The 19,493-nt window shown below is 33.8% G+C and overlaps 3 protein-coding genes and 1 long non-coding RNA gene across 5 annotated transcripts; 3 read left to right on the top strand and 1 right to left on the bottom strand.

The window, feature by feature from the left end:
* Nucleotides 1–589: 589 nt before the first annotated feature.
* LOC17880608 (ethylene-responsive transcription factor-like protein At4g13040) lies at nt 590–2,662 on the top strand. 2 transcript variants are annotated; one of them, XM_006284415.2, is made up of 7 exons: nt 590–743; nt 1,309–1,373; nt 1,460–1,593; nt 1,719–1,827; nt 1,922–2,102; nt 2,171–2,292; nt 2,367–2,662. In XM_006284415.2, the coding sequence occupies exons 2-7, from the start codon at nt 1,331–1,333 to the stop codon at nt 2,441–2,443; spliced, it is 666 nt and encodes a 221-aa protein (XP_006284477.2). In that variant the 5' UTR covers nt 590–743; nt 1,309–1,330; the 3' UTR covers nt 2,444–2,662. The 2 variants fall into 2 exon arrangements, with proteins under 2 accessions (XP_006284477.2, XP_023634963.1); XM_023779195.1 differs by having other exon boundaries at nt 1,719–1,851.
* Nucleotides 2,663–6,643: 3,981 nt separating this feature from the next.
* On the bottom strand, nt 6,644–7,294 carry LOC17880066. Its single transcript, XM_023778493.1, has one exon. The coding sequence runs from the start codon at nt 7,292–7,294 to the stop codon at nt 6,644–6,646; it is 651 nt and encodes a 216-aa protein (XP_023634261.1).
* Nucleotides 7,295–13,573: 6,279 nt separating this feature from the next.
* LOC17879958 (putative two-component response regulator ARR21) lies at nt 13,574–15,671 on the top strand. Its single transcript, XM_023778492.1, has 6 exons — nt 13,574–13,697; nt 13,830–14,009; nt 14,107–14,496; nt 14,629–14,705; nt 14,931–15,552; nt 15,661–15,671. The coding sequence occupies exons 1-6, from the start codon at nt 13,574–13,576 to the stop codon at nt 15,669–15,671; spliced, it is 1,404 nt and encodes a 467-aa protein (XP_023634260.1).
* Nucleotides 15,672–15,679: 8 nt separating this feature from the next.
* Nucleotides 15,680–16,205, top strand: LOC111829750. The gene is made up of 3 exons (XR_002833105.1): nt 15,680–15,768; nt 15,875–15,925; nt 16,022–16,205. It is a non-coding gene; the product is annotated as an uncharacterized LOC111829750 (long non-coding RNA).
* The last annotated feature ends 3,288 nt before the right edge of the window (nt 16,206–19,493 follow it).

Below are 19,493 nucleotides of genomic sequence, written 5' to 3'. Positions count from 1 at the left end.
AGAGAATTTCAACATAAAAATCTATCTTTATTAGTGAGATACCTATTCATACTGTATTTCATAATTTGATTAAAAAGTTTATATGTTCCATTTTCAATAATTTTCCTAAAACAGTTTTTTTTTACATCTATCCAATTCCATTAATTAATAATATTTATTTACAAAAGTAACAATAATTTGATAGTTTTCTAGGAATAAATAAACCTTACATAACATTATACACACAAAATCTCTTAAATAATACAACTAAAAATAAGTATAAAGTATAAATATATAAGGGAAAATATATAAAAGTCCAAGATGAAGGGAAAAGTGGAAATAGAGATACACAAATAAAAAAATAACACGTTTCCTTCGTGGATTCAACTTTTATCAAAACCTCATGGGCTTTTTATTTCTAGCATTTATCTTCCAATTACAATTATTGATATATTTTTTTGGTTATTTCTAGTATTTATCTATTCCTAATAAATATTCCAAATTTTCCTTTTTTTTTTGGTTTTTGGTTTTTGTCAAAAATATTAAATCTTCCTTCTTGTCTTCTCCAGCGTTTACCAACCAAATAAATAAGATGGCAAAGGTGGTAGATGCATGAGCTGCCTCATACACCACCACAACTCCAAAAAACACAAATTAAACTCTCCTCTCTCTCTCTCTCTTTATCTCTATCTCTCTCTCTCTCTCTCTTCTGTTCAACTAACAAATAAGACCTTGTGTTCTGTCACTCACCACCTTCTTTAGAGGTATCTCTCTCTCCGGTTTATCAAAACCCATTAACCGGTCCTCTGTTTTTTTTTTCTTTGGTCCTCTGTTTTGTAATCTCATAAAGGTTTGATTTTTATGCAATGGGTTGGTTTGTAATGAGTTTTTGTACAATGGGTATGTTTTAGTTTTGTCTTCTTATGTTTGTTTTCTTCTTGATTGGTCTGAGTCAGACTCTGGTTTCTAGATTTAGCTTAGGTTTTTTCATGAAGGTGGTAGGTTTGGTTTGGTTCTTATTTGAGGGGTTGACTTGATTTTGGATAAAAAGTCTTTCTTTTTAATTGATTAGCTTATACTAGTTCAATTCCCCTTTTTCATCAATGATAGATTCAATTTCGATTCATATTGGTTTTGATGAGCTGTTAATTGACTTTTGGAGCTGTTCTTGTCGGATCTATATGTTAACTTTTCTACTTTGTGGTCTCAAAAACACAAGACATATGTTAAATGAGGCTTTAAAGTTGGTATATTTTGTGTAATCTTACTTGATTTAGACATATGAGGTGTTTCCTGAACTGATCAGTGTTTTGTTTGTGGTTTTTATAGGAGAGAAAGTGAAACATTCAATATGGTGAGCTTAAGAAGGCGTAGGCTATTGGGTCTTTGTTGTGGTAAACAATGTTTTTTGACTTGAGCTATATTGTTGTCAAAACATTAGGCATAATGTAAAAGTTATCAACTAGTTTTGTTTCTTTAGGACCAAATGGTTATGTCACACCACTTCCTTTTCTAACTGCTGAGGAGATGATCACTGGGATTCCAAATCCTAATGCAAGTGTAGCTTATACTCCTGGACAAGTTGAGAAAGTTGATGAGCCTAAAGAAGAGGAGGTAGAGAAAAATGTTAAGACTTTATGATTCTGAAAGCTCTTAGTTGGTTAAAAGATAGCATTGTTGAGCAGATAAGATTTTGTATTACATTCTAACAGTTGAGCCTTACTTTTTTGGTTTGGTAGAATATGTCTGTTGAAGAATCGGGCCGAAGAACTCGGTCAAATCATATGCATTTCAGGTCTGAGTACTCGGATATATCACCGGTTGATTCTGATTCCATCTCACCAAAATGTGAGCAGAACATATGCGTTACAGGTCCTATTTCTCGCTCGCTAACTAGTAGATTGAGATGAGTAAGAATTGACTAATTATTTCCCATTGACAGACCAGCCGCTGAAACGAAGAAAGCGGCATAGAAGAAAGCATGTTCATAACCAAGAACCATGTTTAATGAGAGGAGTCTACTACAAGAACATGAAATGGCAAGCCGCCATTAAAGTCGAGAAGAGACAGATTCATTTGGGCACTTTCTCTTCTCAAGAAGAGGCTGCCCGTTTATACGATAGGTAACACTTTTTGTTTAAATCAAGATTCTTGAACTTTCTTGATACTTAGATTGTTACCTCTCTATTAGGGCTGCTTTCATGTGTGGAAGGGAACCAAACTTTGCGCTTTCGGAAGATGTTATAAGAGAACTCAAACAGCAAAGCTGGGAAGAGTTCTTGGCTTGCACACGCAGAACAATTACTAACAAAAGTAAGGTTTTACTAACAACCAACTGTTGTGTATTTTGTCTAAGCAAATTTTTGCTTCACTCTCTGTGTTTGCAGAACCAAAGAGAAGGTTAGAACAAGAGGATAAGGAGAATAACGCAAGCATGTTGCATTGTCCTCCTCAAGAAGAATAACATTGTAAACAAAGACTATTCCTGCAGATGATACAACTAGACTCAAATATAGAGAAAAATGTTGAATACAAGAAGCTCAACAGATATTTTTGAAGTTGATAGAATTTTTTGTAGTTATATTGATTCAGACATTATTGTAAGGGATAGGAAGAAAAAGAAAAAGACTCACAGTAAGAAAATTACAACTTGATATGTTACAAAGATTTATTAATATTTATTTAAAAATCATGAGATCCACAGACTTAAATATTATTCAAGCTCAAGCTAGTTTTATTTTGAAGTTCTCTTAAGATATGCGAGGGAAAACGGCAAATTCCCTCTTGAACTTAGTTGTTTTATCGTATTCATACACAAAAATTTGAGTCGTCCTTATTACTACATAAACTTAACTAAAATTTGAGTTTCCAACACAAACGGTCAAAACCATCAAATCGATAAACGACGTTACTATTCTGTTAACAAATGCGGACTAAGATATCGTATTATGCCACATAATATCACCAAACAGTGTCGTTTTTGTCAGTTTTTAATAAATAAAAAAAATGAGTAAGAAAATATTGGCTCTCCTAGAAAAAATAAAACTCAAATCTAGCCACTAATGCAAAGAAACTTTAATAATAATAATAATGCATTTGTAGTTATATATATACCGGAATAAATTTAAAGTAATAAACTCCAAAAACAGCGCAACTTGTTTAGTATTTTCCTGAAAAATAGATGAACTTTTGTTGGTCTCCACTAAGAGAGTTGGGCCTATAGAATGGAAAAAGACATGTTGCCCACTAAGAGAATTGTGCCCATGATCCGGAAGAAGATATGCAGCCCACTGAGAGAAATGACGATCGGGCCGTTACATTAACATTGTTATGTCTTTGGTAACATTTTTTATTATTTTGATATGTCGTTGCTTTGATGATATAGATGGTCCAACTATATAGGGTTAAGATGACATTATGAAGTTTTCTAAAAGGAATATGATGTGGGGTTAAAAGCAAAAAAGGATTAAAAGATGCAATCTATTTTTTTTTAATGATTGATTATTTATATTTTATCAGAACTTCTCAATGATTTGTATACTGTTAACTATTAAGGAAAAATTTCACAAATGAAATCTCAAAAAACAACATTAGTTCTATATAATAGATGTACAAGAAATACTGGATATTTATACTTTCTAGGGTTATAAGAAATAATTATGAATACAAATTTAAAATTAAAAGAGTATAGGTGGAAGAGATGTGAGTATGGAGATGCAATATCTAAATAGTTTTTGTAAAGTTATTATAAATGGGAATACCTAAAATGTGTAGAGCAAAAGTTAAGCTAAAGTGATGATGAAATGATATGAAAATTTTAGGCAATAATGTAAGGGTGTGAATGGTTACAACGATTCGAACGGACAAAACTATTTATGGACCAAACCGCTTTTTATTTATCATTCACTAATTGTATACGTAGTGGTGCGGTCTCAAAAAATACAAAAGAAAACCGCTGCGGACCAAGTGGATACCGTTTTTATGTACAAATAAAGTGTGAATGGTTACAGCGGTTGGAGTGGACAAAACCATGAATCTATGGACTGAACCAATTTTTATTTACTATTCACTAATTGTGTTCGTAGTGATGTAGCCTCAAAGAAAACAAAAGAAAACCGCTACGAAACAATTGCAAACTGTTTTATGTACATATATAGTTGGTCCGCTGCGGTTTATTGTCCGCCCAAAAACTAGTGTGGACTAAACCGCTGACATTCAATTAAGAACAATAAGTGTTGGAAAGTGAATTTCAAGCATTAATAATGGTTACGTCTGTAGTTTTGGATTTTTGGCTGTAAATTTTGAGCTGTAAAATTTTGACTGTAACTGTAGATTTTATTGCTGTAGAAAATAAAATTTTGGAAAGCTTAAAATATTGTCTTTAGAAAAAGAGCTTTCTACAGCAAAAAAAAAAAAACAAAAAAAAGGAATTAAGGAAATATTTAGACGGGGAGAAAAAAAAAATCCAAAGCATCTAAAGTTTGATTGGATCCATTTTATATCTTTAAGAATTTTTTTTGCTTTGTAAAGTTTCTGAAGCATTTGTCAATCAAGGCCATAGTTGATATATGTGGACATGCAATATATATAGTTCATCTAGTTAGCTATATATGTATCTCTATAGTTGAGATGTATATGTGGTAATGTATTCTTTTATAGTTTGTGTAACTGACTATCTTTTTTCCTTGATTATTTATATATTGTAAAAGTGACATTCTCAACCTAGGGCATCATCCGCATTCTATCTAGTATTCTTTGAGTTTTTTTTTTGGTAATACAAAGGGAGAAAACTCTCCCAAATCAAACAAAAATAAAATTAAACACAAACACTTCGTGGAAGTGCAGCCCCTCTACCTTATGCTGATAAAATCTCCCCAACCTCAATAGGAGCAATTTCCAAAAAATGAAGCCCTAAAGCTAGACCGAACGCGTAGTTTGCTAACCCGTCAGACAGACGATTAGCCTCCCTATACACGTGAGTTATTCGGACAATCCAGTCCCTTGATATAAAGCCATGGCACATACGTACCAGGAAAGAAGTGGATGAGCTTCATTGATCCCCTTCTAAAGGAAACCCACCACTATCTCTGTATCTACCTCCAACTCAACTCGAGTAGCTTGTCTATCCCAAGCCATACACAGTCCATAATACACACCCCAAATTCTGCCAACGGTGCCGAACAAATCCCAATATTCAGGGCAAACCTTGTTATCCATCCTCCATTCTCATCTCTAATCACCCCTCTTGTAGTAGCCATGCCCGGATTTCCTCGAGAAGCGCCGTCAGTGTTAATCTTCCACCAGCCCGCTCCCGGAGGAGACCAAGCAAGCATGCTCTCCACCCGAACTATCCCCGCCCGTGCATCAACTTGAACAGCATTTTCCGCCATCACTTCCTTAACCAAGTCTTTAACAAACCAGAATCTATCACGACACTTTCCAGTTAACCCAAACACATTTCCACAGCGACATTTCCACCCCCACCAGACAGCCATTCCAAACAGCGTCGACCTACCTGATTCCTCAATCGACTTACCCCTTTTAAGATTTTCATAAAGCCATTGTAAGAGAGGTAAGCCATTCAGCGTCGACCTACCTGAATCACCTGAAAGACATCCATTTCCATCAGTTCTTTCATCCAACCTCACAATGGTATTAAAATCCCCTCCCACAAACAGAGGACCATCAATCCCTGCAATAACCTCGTTTAACTATTCCTAGAGACCATTCCTATGAGTCAGAGAAGGTGCAGCATAAACCACAATCAAATGCAGCGAGTCCACTCTATTCTCCACCCGAGCACAAATAAACTGGTCCAAGAATTCAACAACAACAATGTTCTCGATACCCGAACGCCACAACAGCCACAACCCTCCCCACTGGCCGTCTGCATCAACCCGAAAAGAATTATCAAAGCCAAGACCTTGACAAATGCTCTTCGCCCGATCGTCCTCCGCGTGAGTTTCGAAGATAGCAAGAACATCCGTCCTAAATTTCTTCAACATATAGCGAATAGAACGTCGGAAATTATGTTTATTTACCCTCGGCAGTTCCATAATAGACAATTCATTAATTCTTTTGCAATCTGATATAGAACCCCCGGGGAACACCGTTAGGCTTGGGCACTTCCCGTCTTCTTCCCAGACGAGTCGCTTGGAATCCCTCCATCCGATACTTCCATCTGATTCGCAGCCCCAGCTCGATGCTTCATCTGTTCCACCATTCCCGGACTCGGAATAGCTTGGCATTCCCCATGTTCACTCCCATTTATCGTGAATGCTCCGCCTGGACATCTCACATTCATCGTCTCCACTCTAAGTCTTTCACCAGAAACCGCAGAAGGACTATCATCTGCAGTTGGGCCAAATATTAGGCCTCTAACGGGCCGTCCTTGCTTATTCATTTTAGTTTTATCTCCATAAACATCTCCTTATTTTGTTGGGCCTTACGATCTCTAGGCCCATAACGGGGGCCTCCTTTAATTCTATCGGTCCGAATTAGTTGTTTTTCCTCACTAGCGTGCACCACAATCTTCTGTTTCCTTGCTTGAAAGAGAACAACCTCATTTTCCTTATTTACCGACAAATCAATATTTTTCTTCCCTCTGTTTTGGACCAATCACCGCCTTTCATAAATTTTCGAATCGATTAGAAATATCAACATTTCAAAAATTAGACGGCTGAATCTCTCGAAGATTACGTCCGCATTCTCGGTCAGCCCCTGCCGGCATTTGTGACTTCGACGATGAACCCGGCCCTTGTCTCTTTTGTCTCACCTCCGTGAAGCCATATGCCACTTGAACCGTGGACTTGTTCAACTCTACCTCCATCCGAGCAGTCGCCACCACCTCTTTCTCTGGCGCACGTCGTGGACACGAGTGAACTAGATGGCCATAAACTCCATATCCCGAACAAATCAAGTTCAGCCCTTCATAGGAGACAAAATACCTATCTCCATTAATCATTATCTTCCCCTTCAATGGTTTTCTTAGATCCACCTCCACACAAATTCTGGCAAATCTAGCACGTTCAATATTCATCGTGTTCAAATACAGCTTTAGAGGCCTCCCCAAACCACGAGCCATCCCCATTAAAATTGTTTTCTGGTAGAAAATCACTAGAATATTAGACACACGAATCCAAGCAGGTGTGGTCATTATTTCATGCCATAACGGGTCGAAATCCAGAGACCAAGCTCGCACCATCATGTAGCTACCAAACGCTCTCCACGGACCACCAATTAATGCTTCCAAATACTCTTTCTCTATCTCAAATCGCACCATGAAAAACTGCCTTGGCATGTCCAATACGTGCATCGCCTCCCTAGGTTTTCACATCTTCTTCAACCTTCTGCTCATCGCGGCAATGGAGATATTCTTGCCAAGCACCTTCACAAACATACGCTGTTTCCAAAAATCACTCATAGCCGCCACAACTTCCTCCCCAATCGTGAACACCGGTTCACCATCCTCTACGTCCTGAAATTCCAGGTTCAACCTCGCCTCGACAAACTATTCATTCAACACCGATTCCGGAACTATCCTCCCACCACCACCACCACCAGCTGCCCTTTGCGCCCACGTACCCCCAGAGTCCGGCGGATCTCGTGGTGGGTGGTCCTTCTCCCTGACGTTTATCATACTAGCATCACGTTCCGTAGCCCTCAAAGCTCCGTTCTTCTCCATTCATCTAATAATAGTATTCTTTGTGTTAATGTGCATTCTATATGTGTCCTTTTGATTGTATTAAAATGAATTTTATATGAGGACAAAGAAATTGAGTCAGCATACATGATATATATAAATAAAATTATGTTGATTGATTACGGATGGATTTAGAGAGATCAAAGAGTTCTTAGTAAAAATAAAATTACATTTTAACTAGCCGACTAAATTTGGACATATACTAGATGCTAAATTTAAGTTCATTACATGTTTTTCCTATGATTTGGTTTCCAATTTATGTGTTTTCATGCTTTCAAATATTTAGTTTCATTAATAGTTTTTTTTCTCAAAATCTTGATGAGCTGAATCTTAAATTTTGGATTGCCATTACAAGAAAACAATCGATATGGTAGGAAACTTTTTAAGGTAAATACTCTCTCGTTAATTTGCGATGAAATTGCGTGACATGTGCTATAAATGTCATATTATTAAAAATTCCTTCGAAATTTTTGACGGTGTACTCTTCTCACACTTCCATCATAAATTTGCGACCGACGTGCGAAGACAAAATCCATAACTAAATTTGCAATGAATATGCAGTACTAGCAGTATAATTGTAAGAGCCGTCAAAACTCTATTTCAAATCAAGAAAATAATTTTCAAAAAGTGCTCGTAAATTTTAATTGAATTCATTTTCAAATACATTTAGGTGTTCGTAAAGTTTATCAGTCTTTTCAATCATCGCAAACTTGTGAAAGACGTGATTCATTAAAGATTAATACATGTATAATCCACAAAAATATATCAACTCATTAAAGTAATATCTTAACAAAATTAAGGTCCTAGGTTATATAATATATATATGCATGCTGCTTATCAATTAATAATTTGGGATTTGATTACATAGTCATTGATTAAACATATATCTAACTCTAGAATGAATTTTTAATTTAAGATTCATAATTATTTTCTTATTATTTTTAGTTCTTAATAATTGGAGATTATATGAATGACATACAAACATGAAACTATGTGTTTTGATATTATAGTTTATTTTTGGTAAACAAAATGCTATAAAACCATTTATAAATATCTTTTAAAAAAAATTTAGTTTTACAAAAATCCTTTTAATTTTCGAGAAACCCCAACAAAATCCTAATAATTATCCTTTGTGATGTGATGATTTTCCTATTTTATATTTAGCATCCAATAAATTAAATAAAATAATTAATGTTAGCTTCATCTTGGTCAGTTTGTTTGTTTATTTTTCTCTTTTCTTAAACGGCAGTTAAAGCTGATTTCTATTAAATATATTAATTAATCACAAAACATATTTCAAAGTTAATTATATATCTTAGTATTGTCAACGTTTTGATACGCATTATCTTCACATTATTTGACAATTGTTTTTAAAATAATTTATTTTTCTGAGTGATATTCACATTTATAAGTTACATTTAAACTTTATTACAAATTTAGTAATAAAAATATGATTTATTTGTAAGGTTACTATCTATACTATTAATTGGGAAGGACAACTTAAAGCCAAACACCCTCCAATTTAAAAAAAACATTTCATGAAAATAAAACCAGTTGTCAAACAGAATTAATGACAGCAAAACAAAAAAAAAACAAAAACAATCTATATTTATGGAAATCATAATAATATTTTACCATAAAAAGTGGACAACTAAATTCAAAACTAAATATATGTAAACAAATATATTTTGAATATACATAAACATATTTATTATTAATTTAATATGTTAATAAAATTTCGAAATTAATAATTTATATAGAATGAAATCTAATAAAACAAAATCATCATATATCTAAAATAACAAAGATAACATTTTTTAGAAAAATAAAAAAAAAGATAAAAAAATATGTTAGCATATGAAATAATCAACTAATCAAATTCTACATAGTATATATACATAACTGATCATATCATAAAATTTTAAAAAATTATATAATTTTTTTAATATAAATAAAATTTAACTAAATCAATAATTAAATATTTGTTTGCTAAAATCATGCGAATAAACATTCTAGATCACATAAATTTCTTATTTTCACATAAAAAATATTCATATTCAAAAATCAATCTAGCAATTATAGCACAAATGATATCTACAAAATTTATCATTAATTCAATTAGTTAATGATTTGATTTTTATTTGGTCAAACCGTTAGTTAATGATTATTCTAAACTTCTTTTTTCTTATTAATTTCACACAATCTTAACAAAATAAATCTTCATCCATTGGCAATTTCCATATCATTACTATTATCAAATATTAAATAATTGTTTTATCAAATCATAAACTACATTTTGAGATTATAAACATATAGAATTTCTATTAAGATTAAAACTAAATAACAAGTGGATATATCACATTTAAATGATTTTAACGACTTATTACCAATTTTTAAATAATAAATGGATTATATTTTTAATGATTTAATCTAATTGAAAACAAATAAAATGTCAAATTGGTATGATATAAATGATATAATAAATAAATATCTACAAACATTATCTCACATATACGTACAATTTTAAACTATCCTTGACAAATATGATATATAAGTTTTGGATAACCGGGTGAAAAAAAAAAAATTGGTAGTTAATTTTAATTCTTAAAATCTCAAAATATTGAACAAAATACAACTTTGGGACGTATAAATCTCTACTTTTGGACATTTATATGAAACTTTACATATATTAAAATTATATTTAGTTACATGTAAATGGTGTTATTTATTAAAAAATATATAAACTTATAGGAATGGATACGAGACGGGAACATATAATTCGAAACAAACATTATCTGAATTATTTCACATAAAAAAAATAAAACATGATTAGATATAATTGTTATGAGACACGGTCATAAAGTTAAATTCACTTTCAACTTTCAAATATAAAACTACGAGTACGATACAGAGACATGTAATTTAAATTGCTAAATTTAATTTCCACTTTCCTACTTATTTCAATTATTTAGACATGAAATGACAGGTACAAGAAGATAACGTATACTTTGGATAACAAAACTACGATAAATCCATGTATTAAAAAAATAGAAATACCTAAATCTTTAGAAAACAAAAAGGCTAAAACATGAATCTTTGAATTGAAGAAAGTAACGAGAAATAAAGATGAAACTGAAAGATCAATAAAATTAAAAATCGAACAAGGATTGTGTATGTTATGATTACAGATAGTGCATTGTGAATGAAAATGGTGGGAGCATGTGACTTAGATTGATAATTAGATTTTTATTAGTTTGATAAAAATAAATATTTAAACGAGGAATATGGGTATCCCGTCTAAATCTTTTACCAAGTTTCTTATAATAAACATTGGCAAATGATTATGTTTTAAAAAAACACGATTATGGAACATAAATTTTATGACAGACGGGACGGGACGGGGCGGGGCGGGGTGGGACGGGACGGGTCAGGACGAGACGGAAAGGAACAGGACGGGTTTCCATTCTAAACTACACATAAAACAATTCAAACTAAAGCCAAACCCAAATCCGATTGAACATCTCTAAGGAAACAGTTAGAAATGTTTTGATTGGTTTAAAAAATAAACATGTAATATCACTTATCATTTTCATTTAAATAATTTTAAAATTGTAATTTTAAAATTTTATCATGTAATACAATATCTGTATTTTACAACTGTATATCTATATATAGTTTATCAAATAAACTCATATAACAAAATTTTACCAAAATAGCATCTACTTAAAAAATCGTAATATGGTAAAAATAACTCCGCACGTACGTGCGGGTCCATCACTAGTTTAAGTAATAAAATTTAAACGTATTCGATATGTTTGGACACAATGCCCCAATCCAACTAGTTCAGTAAGTATTCTACCAAAAAAAAGAACTAGTTCAGTAAGTAATTTAGTCATGTCTGGTCTGTACTAATAATATTTTTTCTGGATTATCATCTTCTGTTTAAAGTATGAAGTTAAAACCCTAAACATTTTGTTAAGTTAAGCGCATACTAGAATTTTGTTAAATGTCGCAACAATCAAATTCTGAATTTTGTCAATATCCCAAATTTTGTTAAATAGTTTGAAATATTTTTTCGAAATTAAGATATTGGGAAACAAATTATATAATCACGAAAACAGTGATTTTTTTTTTTGAATGAATGTTAAATTTATTCAACCAAAAAAAAACTGTTTTACAATATATGCAGCTTGTAGTAGACATGTTATTGAAATAGATTAAAAAAACAGCTCTAATATTGATCTAAATTTGTGGTCTCGAAGCAAACCAAACTTGGAGTCCATCTTGGTGTTTTCCTTGTTGTAAGGAGAGGAGTAGCAGCATTCAAAGAACAAATGATTTCGAGATTCTAAGGGGATTGGCAAAACACACACGTGGATGAGGCTCCCACATTCCAAACTTGCATTCTATCCCCTGTCGTGAGACGCTTATGAGTAGCCAACCAAACAACAAAAGAGAATTTGGGAGTAGCATTTGAGAACCAGACTCCCTCATGCCATGTTGTTGCATGACCCACACGGCGAATCTGTTCCCATGTAGCTTTAGTCGTGAACTTGGGGGTGTCTCTCCACAAAGCTACATGATCAGTCTCACTTATGTGGTCTCTCACTCTATATTTATCCAACTAGATTTCTATTTTGTTTAAAATCTCAAATCGGTGTCGACGTCTCCTATGAGATGACACGGCCTCTCCTACCGTAGATTTTGACTTGATTCCCAAATCTATGAATCCCCTTTCACCTAGTACATCGTATAAGCAGCCTAGAGTACTCCAACTGTCATACCAAAACGAGGTTTGTTCTCCACAATGCACCTCCATTTTACTAAATTCACGAGCTTCTGATCTGTATTTGAGTAACTTTCTCCACATACCAAGTGCTAACAGCTCAACTGGTAAAGATCTCTGGCAAAAGCTTAGATGTCGCCGGTTCGAGTAGCGCTTGAGACGAAACCATATAACATGCTTTGGTTTCGGACCTGAGGGGATGTATGGGCTTCTGCCCAGAACCTCTTTGATTATTCAAAAAAAAAAAAAAAAAAAACTTTCTCCACATCCATGAACCGGTTTTTGTGTTTCCCTTAACCGACCAAAACGAACCAGAACGAATCAACTGTCGTTGAACCCAATTCACCCAAAGAGAGTGCTTTGCTGAAACAATCCTCCATATAAGTTTAAAACAACAAACTTTATTCGCATCGGCAATGCACGAAAACAGTGAATTAAAAACATGAAGCTCAAAAAAAGCAAAACAGGAAGCTCAAAAATGTTTTTTTAGTTTACCTACAATATGTAAATGTGAAGATCAAAGATATAGTAAACTGGGTTTCTAGATATACAAAGTAACTACATCATAAAATTTCAAATTTATTTTGATATATGTTTCAAACTCAATATCAAAAAAAAAAAAAAAATCATAACTTATTTCTGAATTTCTACATCCAATAATATAATATTTTCCCTTTATAGCACTTATCCAAGATGATAAAAGTCTATATAAAAATCAATCCTAAACAAGAAACAAAAAATTTGGAGAAACAATAAAAATACAAAATAGATATATTATTGAAAAAAGCAATTTTTTTTACATTAATTAGCACATAGTGTTTTTGAGCAATGGTAGTATTTTATTGTATTTTTTTTTCCTTTTTTTTCATCTTTTCTTATCCTTTTAATATTATTATTAAAATAGTAAATACAATTAAGTTGCAATTATCTTATTATTAATGTTATTTCTGTCTACAAATAATACTTATATTTACACCAATACAATTTTGCCAAATGTTACATTTGTGTGTTACTTTACACACCTTTATATATTAAACTTTGTGAAACCTAAATAGTTCATACATACTTGAAGGAAAAAACAAAAACTCTATACACAGATTAGTAAAATGGCTTTTGGTGAATCTTTCCACAACCAAAGTTCTGTCTTGAGAATCAACATCATGGTTCTGGATGATGATCCAGTTTTTCTTGAAGTTATCTCTCGCATGCTTGAAAAGTCTAAATACAGAGGTAAGATCTTATAATATATATGTTTTGCTTGTAATATCATTTTTAGTTTTGTTTTCTATTATTTTTTGCATGAAATACAATTTAAGGCAGAGTTATAAACTTATGTAATATTTTTCTTATAAATTGGTTTAGATCCATCGATTATGGATATCAGAGTTATAGCTGAAGGAGACCCGTTGAAAGCAATGTCTACTCTAAAACTTCAACGAAACAATATTGATCTCATAATCATAGATTATTACATGTCTTGCATGAATGGTCTACAACTCATAAGCAAAATCACCAAAGAATTTGGGAATTTACCAGTCATAGGTACATTTTATTTACAAATACAATAATCTTTTTTTTTTTGTTTTTTTTAGAAGATATATTTAACCTTACTTCTTAAGCAAATCTTTCATATTTAAAGTTATGTCATCGGACACCAACAAAGAGCAAGAGAGTTTAACTTGTGGAGCAATGTGTTTCCTTGCCAAACCCATAAAACCAATTGACTTACCAAAAATTTACCAAATTGCTTTAACCTCCAAGAGGAATGGTAAGTCATGGAGTGAGCCAAACCACAAGATGCTTCATGGACAAGATAATGCCTTGAAGACCAGGAACAAGTGCTCATCTAATACAAATGCAAGTTGTCTTAGTACCAATGGTTCAAGACAAAATCTGAAAAGAAGACCCAATGGTTGTCTTGTTGAGGATGGTGAGTCTTCGTCGCGACCCTCCAAGAAGGCTAAGATTATATGGACGGATAGTCTTCAGAACCTGTTCCTACAAGCTATTCGACATATCGGTCTTGATAGTAAGTTTTTATTTTGTTTATCAAATGTTTAAGTACATGATATATATACTATTAATTTTCTTACAATTTAGGTTAGATTACATATTATACAAAGTAACTAATCTTTTATTTTTGTTTCCTAATCTTCCAAAGAGGCTGTGCCAAAGAAGATCTTAGCGTTCATGAATGTGCCCTACTTAACAAGAGAGAACGTAGCCAGCCATTTACAGGTTTGATATCTCTTTTCAAAAATGATTTTAGATTTGATTGTTTAATATGGAAACAAGTCTATAATATTCATTCTTTAATAAGCACAAAATCTACAAATATTGAGTATATTTGCCTTTAGAACCTATGCTTAGTCAATAGTAAATCCTCATTAACATTAGGAAGGGTTAAAACTATAGATTTTGTATCATTTTATAACTTAAAAATTATTTTCTATGTTACCCTAGAAATATCGGATATACTTGAAGAGAGTTGCGGAGAATGGTATGGTGAGCATTATGTCGGGTAGATCTAGCATAGAATCGATGTTTCGATATGCTCACATCAAGGAGCCCTGCTTCAACAACTATACACATGTTCCTTCTTGGTATGACACTAGTCTTAACAATAGATCATTCTATTCCAAAACCGAGCACGGCTTTGCCCAGTCAAGACTCTTGTCCGACACAAGTGCGCCTGTCCATTTTAACCAGATGCCTTACAACTACATGAACCGACCATCTACGTACGAGCCACAACATATTGGAGCTGGATCAAACTCGACGCTACCAATCCAAAGGAACCTCAGTGTCCCAAACCAACCATCTCAAAACGAGGAAAGAAGAAGCTTTTTTGAACAACATGAGATGGCCAACATAATCAACCAAACATCTCAAGTTCATGGGTTAGGTAATAATGTCAACAATAGTATGATGAGTACCTTTGGAAGTTTTACTCCAAATCAACCAGGACTTAGCCACTTCTCCTACGAGAACACTGCACATAACCCACAACTCGGCATGACAAATGAACTTCCTTACAACATCAGCAACTTTGAATTCGATCACAACAAGGTATATATATATATATGTCTTGACTACCTTAAGTTTTTTAATGATTTATATATATATATATATATATATATACATGAAGTACATTTTTGATATTGTGTGTTTAAAAAATGGTGTGCGCATGCAGCAACAACATGAAGGAGAAGAGGCTTCCACCAAATTTGATCTCTCAGATGAACTGAATCAAATTCTATCTCTTGAAGACGATGGTGATTGGTTTGTCAACGTAGACCAGGTATTTACATATTATATCATTTTAAAACATTTCCATGTAGCCATAATCATAGTTATATTTAACTAAATTTTTTATTTAATTCTAAAACCTGGACTTGATTTATTAGGCACAAGATATTAATCCAGATATTAGAGACTGTTCGATTTTGGACACACAGGTAAATGATATAATTAATAACGTTCACAAAAAACTAAAAGATATTATTGTATATAATTTTTTGAAATAGTTTTTGGTTAATTGTGTTCTTCTATAGGTTGATGACGACTTCATGAACTCTATATTCAACAGTTTTATGAATTGAGAAGGGTTCTCTGAGCTGATGTTCTTAAAGGGAAGTGATAGAAAAAAAAGCTATGGCGATACTTAGCTAATAGTTTTCTAAGAAAAAATATATGCAATCGTAGAAGTATGGGTTTGGTTATGTAATATATTTTTAAGTGTCTTTATAGAAAGCTAATTAAGTGTATTATTAATATATTATGTTATGTATGGGAACTTAAAAAAAAAAACTTTGTATTTGGGTTATAGAAAAATTTCATTTGTTATGTATGATCGAAAGATGAAGTAGTACAGTAAATTAAAACATGATACTGTACGTACATAAATTGTGTATATTTAACACATTCATAGTGTGAGTGTATTTGACTCCACACTTGTCTGGATTCGGCTCTCATACCACTTGTAACTCCCCGACTGTCATCTTTATAGTGGGTCCCATGTTCATTCTCAGCCCATAGATCCACTTCTTTTAATATGTCTCACGTCCTCTCACTTGTCACTAGATATGTCAATTAGGGCTAAAGCCCGCAGGCTAGTTGGTACGGCCCTGAAAAACATCCTCGGACTTAAATATATATGTCCAGAAAAAACCGGGCATTTTGGGCTAAGCCCATTCGGGCTAAAGAATTTTTTGGGCTTAGTTCGGTCGGGCTCGAACCGGCCCAAAAAGCCCTTAAACAAATATATTTTCAATTTTTTTTAATATTTTAGTTTGATTAAAAGATTTGATTAATGTTATAGTTTTCATATTTACTTACTAGCCTTACTTATTACTTTTAAAATTTTTATCTATTATAGTTTCACTTATTTATATAGGTCAGAACTGAACAAAGCTAAAACTAAATATATATATAAGTATCATGATTTTGAAATCATCAAAATATATATTAAATTTTGACTCTATCATATACTTTAAAGTATTTTAGTTCCATGTTTTATTGGGTTAAAGTGTAAATAATTTATTTGGCTTTTATTTATTTCTCTTAAATTAAGTTAGTTTTATTGAATATTGATAAGTTATTTAAAATTTGATGCATTATTTTTATAGTAGACATTTAAATATAGTTTTTGAAATACTATTATGAACTTTGAAATAGATTTTTTTTATCGGTAACTAAAGCCCAAAAAAGCCCAAAAAGCCCTGTAGCCCTGTTAGGGCCGGGACGGGCCGGGCTTTGAAATATAGGCTCAGAAATTTTTTGGGCCGGGCCAGGCAGGGCTCATGTATATGAGGGCTTTACGGGTTTCAGGCCGGGCCAGGCCGGGATAGCCCGATTGACATGCCTACTTGTCACCCGTAGACACTGTGAGTCTATTTGACTCCACACTTGTCTTGATTCGGCTCTTATACCAGTTGTAACTCCCCGGCTATCACCTTTCCAGTGAGCCCCATGTTCACTCTCAGCCCATGGGTCCACCTCTCTTAATGGGCCTCACATCCTTTCACTAGGCCCATGGCCCACCAATATCTGACGGCCGGTTTGCTATGTCTGAGAGGTTTAAAGACTAATTTACCATCCCTACAAATCACCACATGATATTCCCTATATTTTGGCCTCACTCACATAGTTCCGACAATCGCTTCCAGGAAGGTCACCCATCATTTGACTACTCCAGCATAAGCAGCCTTAACTGTAGAGTTCTTTGAGGACCCTTGACCGAAAAGATATGTGCACCCTGATGACATAGTTGGCCAAATCAATTCATTTAAACATCTCCGCAAATTGGGGTCTCACATTTCTCCCGTACTAAAAGACCGCAACGTCCTCGTTGGATAGAACGATCATCACCCCTTGATAGTGTGAGTCCACTTGACTCCACACTTGTTTGGCTTTGATAACACTTGTAACCCCCTTACCTTTACCTCTCTAGTGGGCCCCATATTCACTCTCAGCACAGGCGCACACCTCTCTTAATGGGCCTTATGTCCTCTCACTAGGTCCATGAGCCCACTAATATCCGACGGACGGTTAGCTACGTCCCTGAGGATTAAAGACTTATTTACTGTCCTTACAAATCACCACATGATATTTCCATGTGTTTTGGCCTCACTCACATAGTTCAGACAACCAGTTCCGGAAAGGTCACCCATCGTTTGACTACTCCATCATAAGCACGCTTAACTCTTAACTGTGAAGTCCTCTCTGGACATTTAGACAGTGAAACAAAATTTGATTTGGTTGAAGATTGGTAAGGAGCTTTGTGGTGCTATAGGTGTCTTATCAAATGGTGGGTTTATGTATTGATGGTTGAGACAACAAGGTTGGTTTCACCGTGGGAGTAAAGTCTTGGTCGGCGGACAAGTAATGAGAAGCCTAAGAATAAGAGGTTAAAGCTAAGATGGCGAAACATGTGATTCCTCGAAGGAGATTGGGAAATTTCTATTGTAGGTTGGGTGTCGAGTGATATCGGGGATCGACACCAGTAGCTTACCAGCATATCTTTTGTGTTGATCATAGATGTTGGGAGCTAGGATTTGTTGAGGGAAGATCGAATTCGTCATGTCAAGTGTGTTGGTGGCGATCGACACCATGTATGTTGTTCACGATTGGTTCACGATTGATGACGATCGACACCGGGTGGAGGTACCGATCAACACTAGATCTTGTGATGCCTAGTGGGGTTGTTGACCAGCACCAGTGGTTAGCGTTGGCGAAGCATTTTGTGTGAGATTGTTTTTCGGTGAGAGGTGCTCGGAGTGTTTGGATTTTTGTTTGGAAGTCAAAGGGTTAGCCATAATTGTTGTTATTGGACTACGGCTGGCCAATGTGGATCAAAGCGAATCGTTGGTGATGCGGAGTCCGTGGCTAGATAAAAATGGTGTATTCCAGTCCATCTCTTTTGTTACTTGGTCGTTTAGGGGTGGTTGGTTGTGTGACTAAGTACCAAGATGAGGTGGTGTTTGTGATACGTGAATAGTTGAAGCTTGTTCTGGGAGGTGGAGTCAAGTGGCCTATCCATTTGGAGTCTATGAATGTAAGGTACTTTGGAACCTTAAGTACGTTCATATGACTGTGGTTTGTAATTGAAGTATGGGTTAGTTGAATCTAAATTCTAGTTTTTGGCAGTTTTTGTAAGGAGCTGTTTTGACGCCGATTGTCTCGTCAAAATTATAGGGATCATTTTCCATCTGCCCTTGCGTCGAGAATCCGGGTCGGGGCCTTTCAAAAGATTGATAGTTTATTTGAAAAACATTATTTAGTTCGGGTAGAAATCGACATTGTATTAATGTTAAGGTAGAAAATTGTACTTTCATAATTGTATATGTTATAAATGACTATTTACCCCAACATTAAAGTCTAAGGTTATATATTATATATATAGTTCTTCTCAATTAATAAATTGGGATTTCATATCATTGTCATTAAAGATAATTTTTATTTTAACAAAATTAAGATAAAAAATTTTATTAAAAAATTGTGTTTAATATAGTTTTCCATCAGCTC

Source organism: Capsella rubella, unplaced genomic scaffold, assembly GCF_000375325.1.
Source record: "Capsella rubella cultivar Monte Gargano unplaced genomic scaffold, Caprub1_0 scaffold_7, whole genome shotgun sequence".
NCBI classification, from domain to species: domain Eukaryota; kingdom Viridiplantae; phylum Streptophyta; class Magnoliopsida; order Brassicales; family Brassicaceae; genus Capsella; species Capsella rubella.
This window is presented reverse-complemented; position numbering and strand designations above follow the sequence as displayed.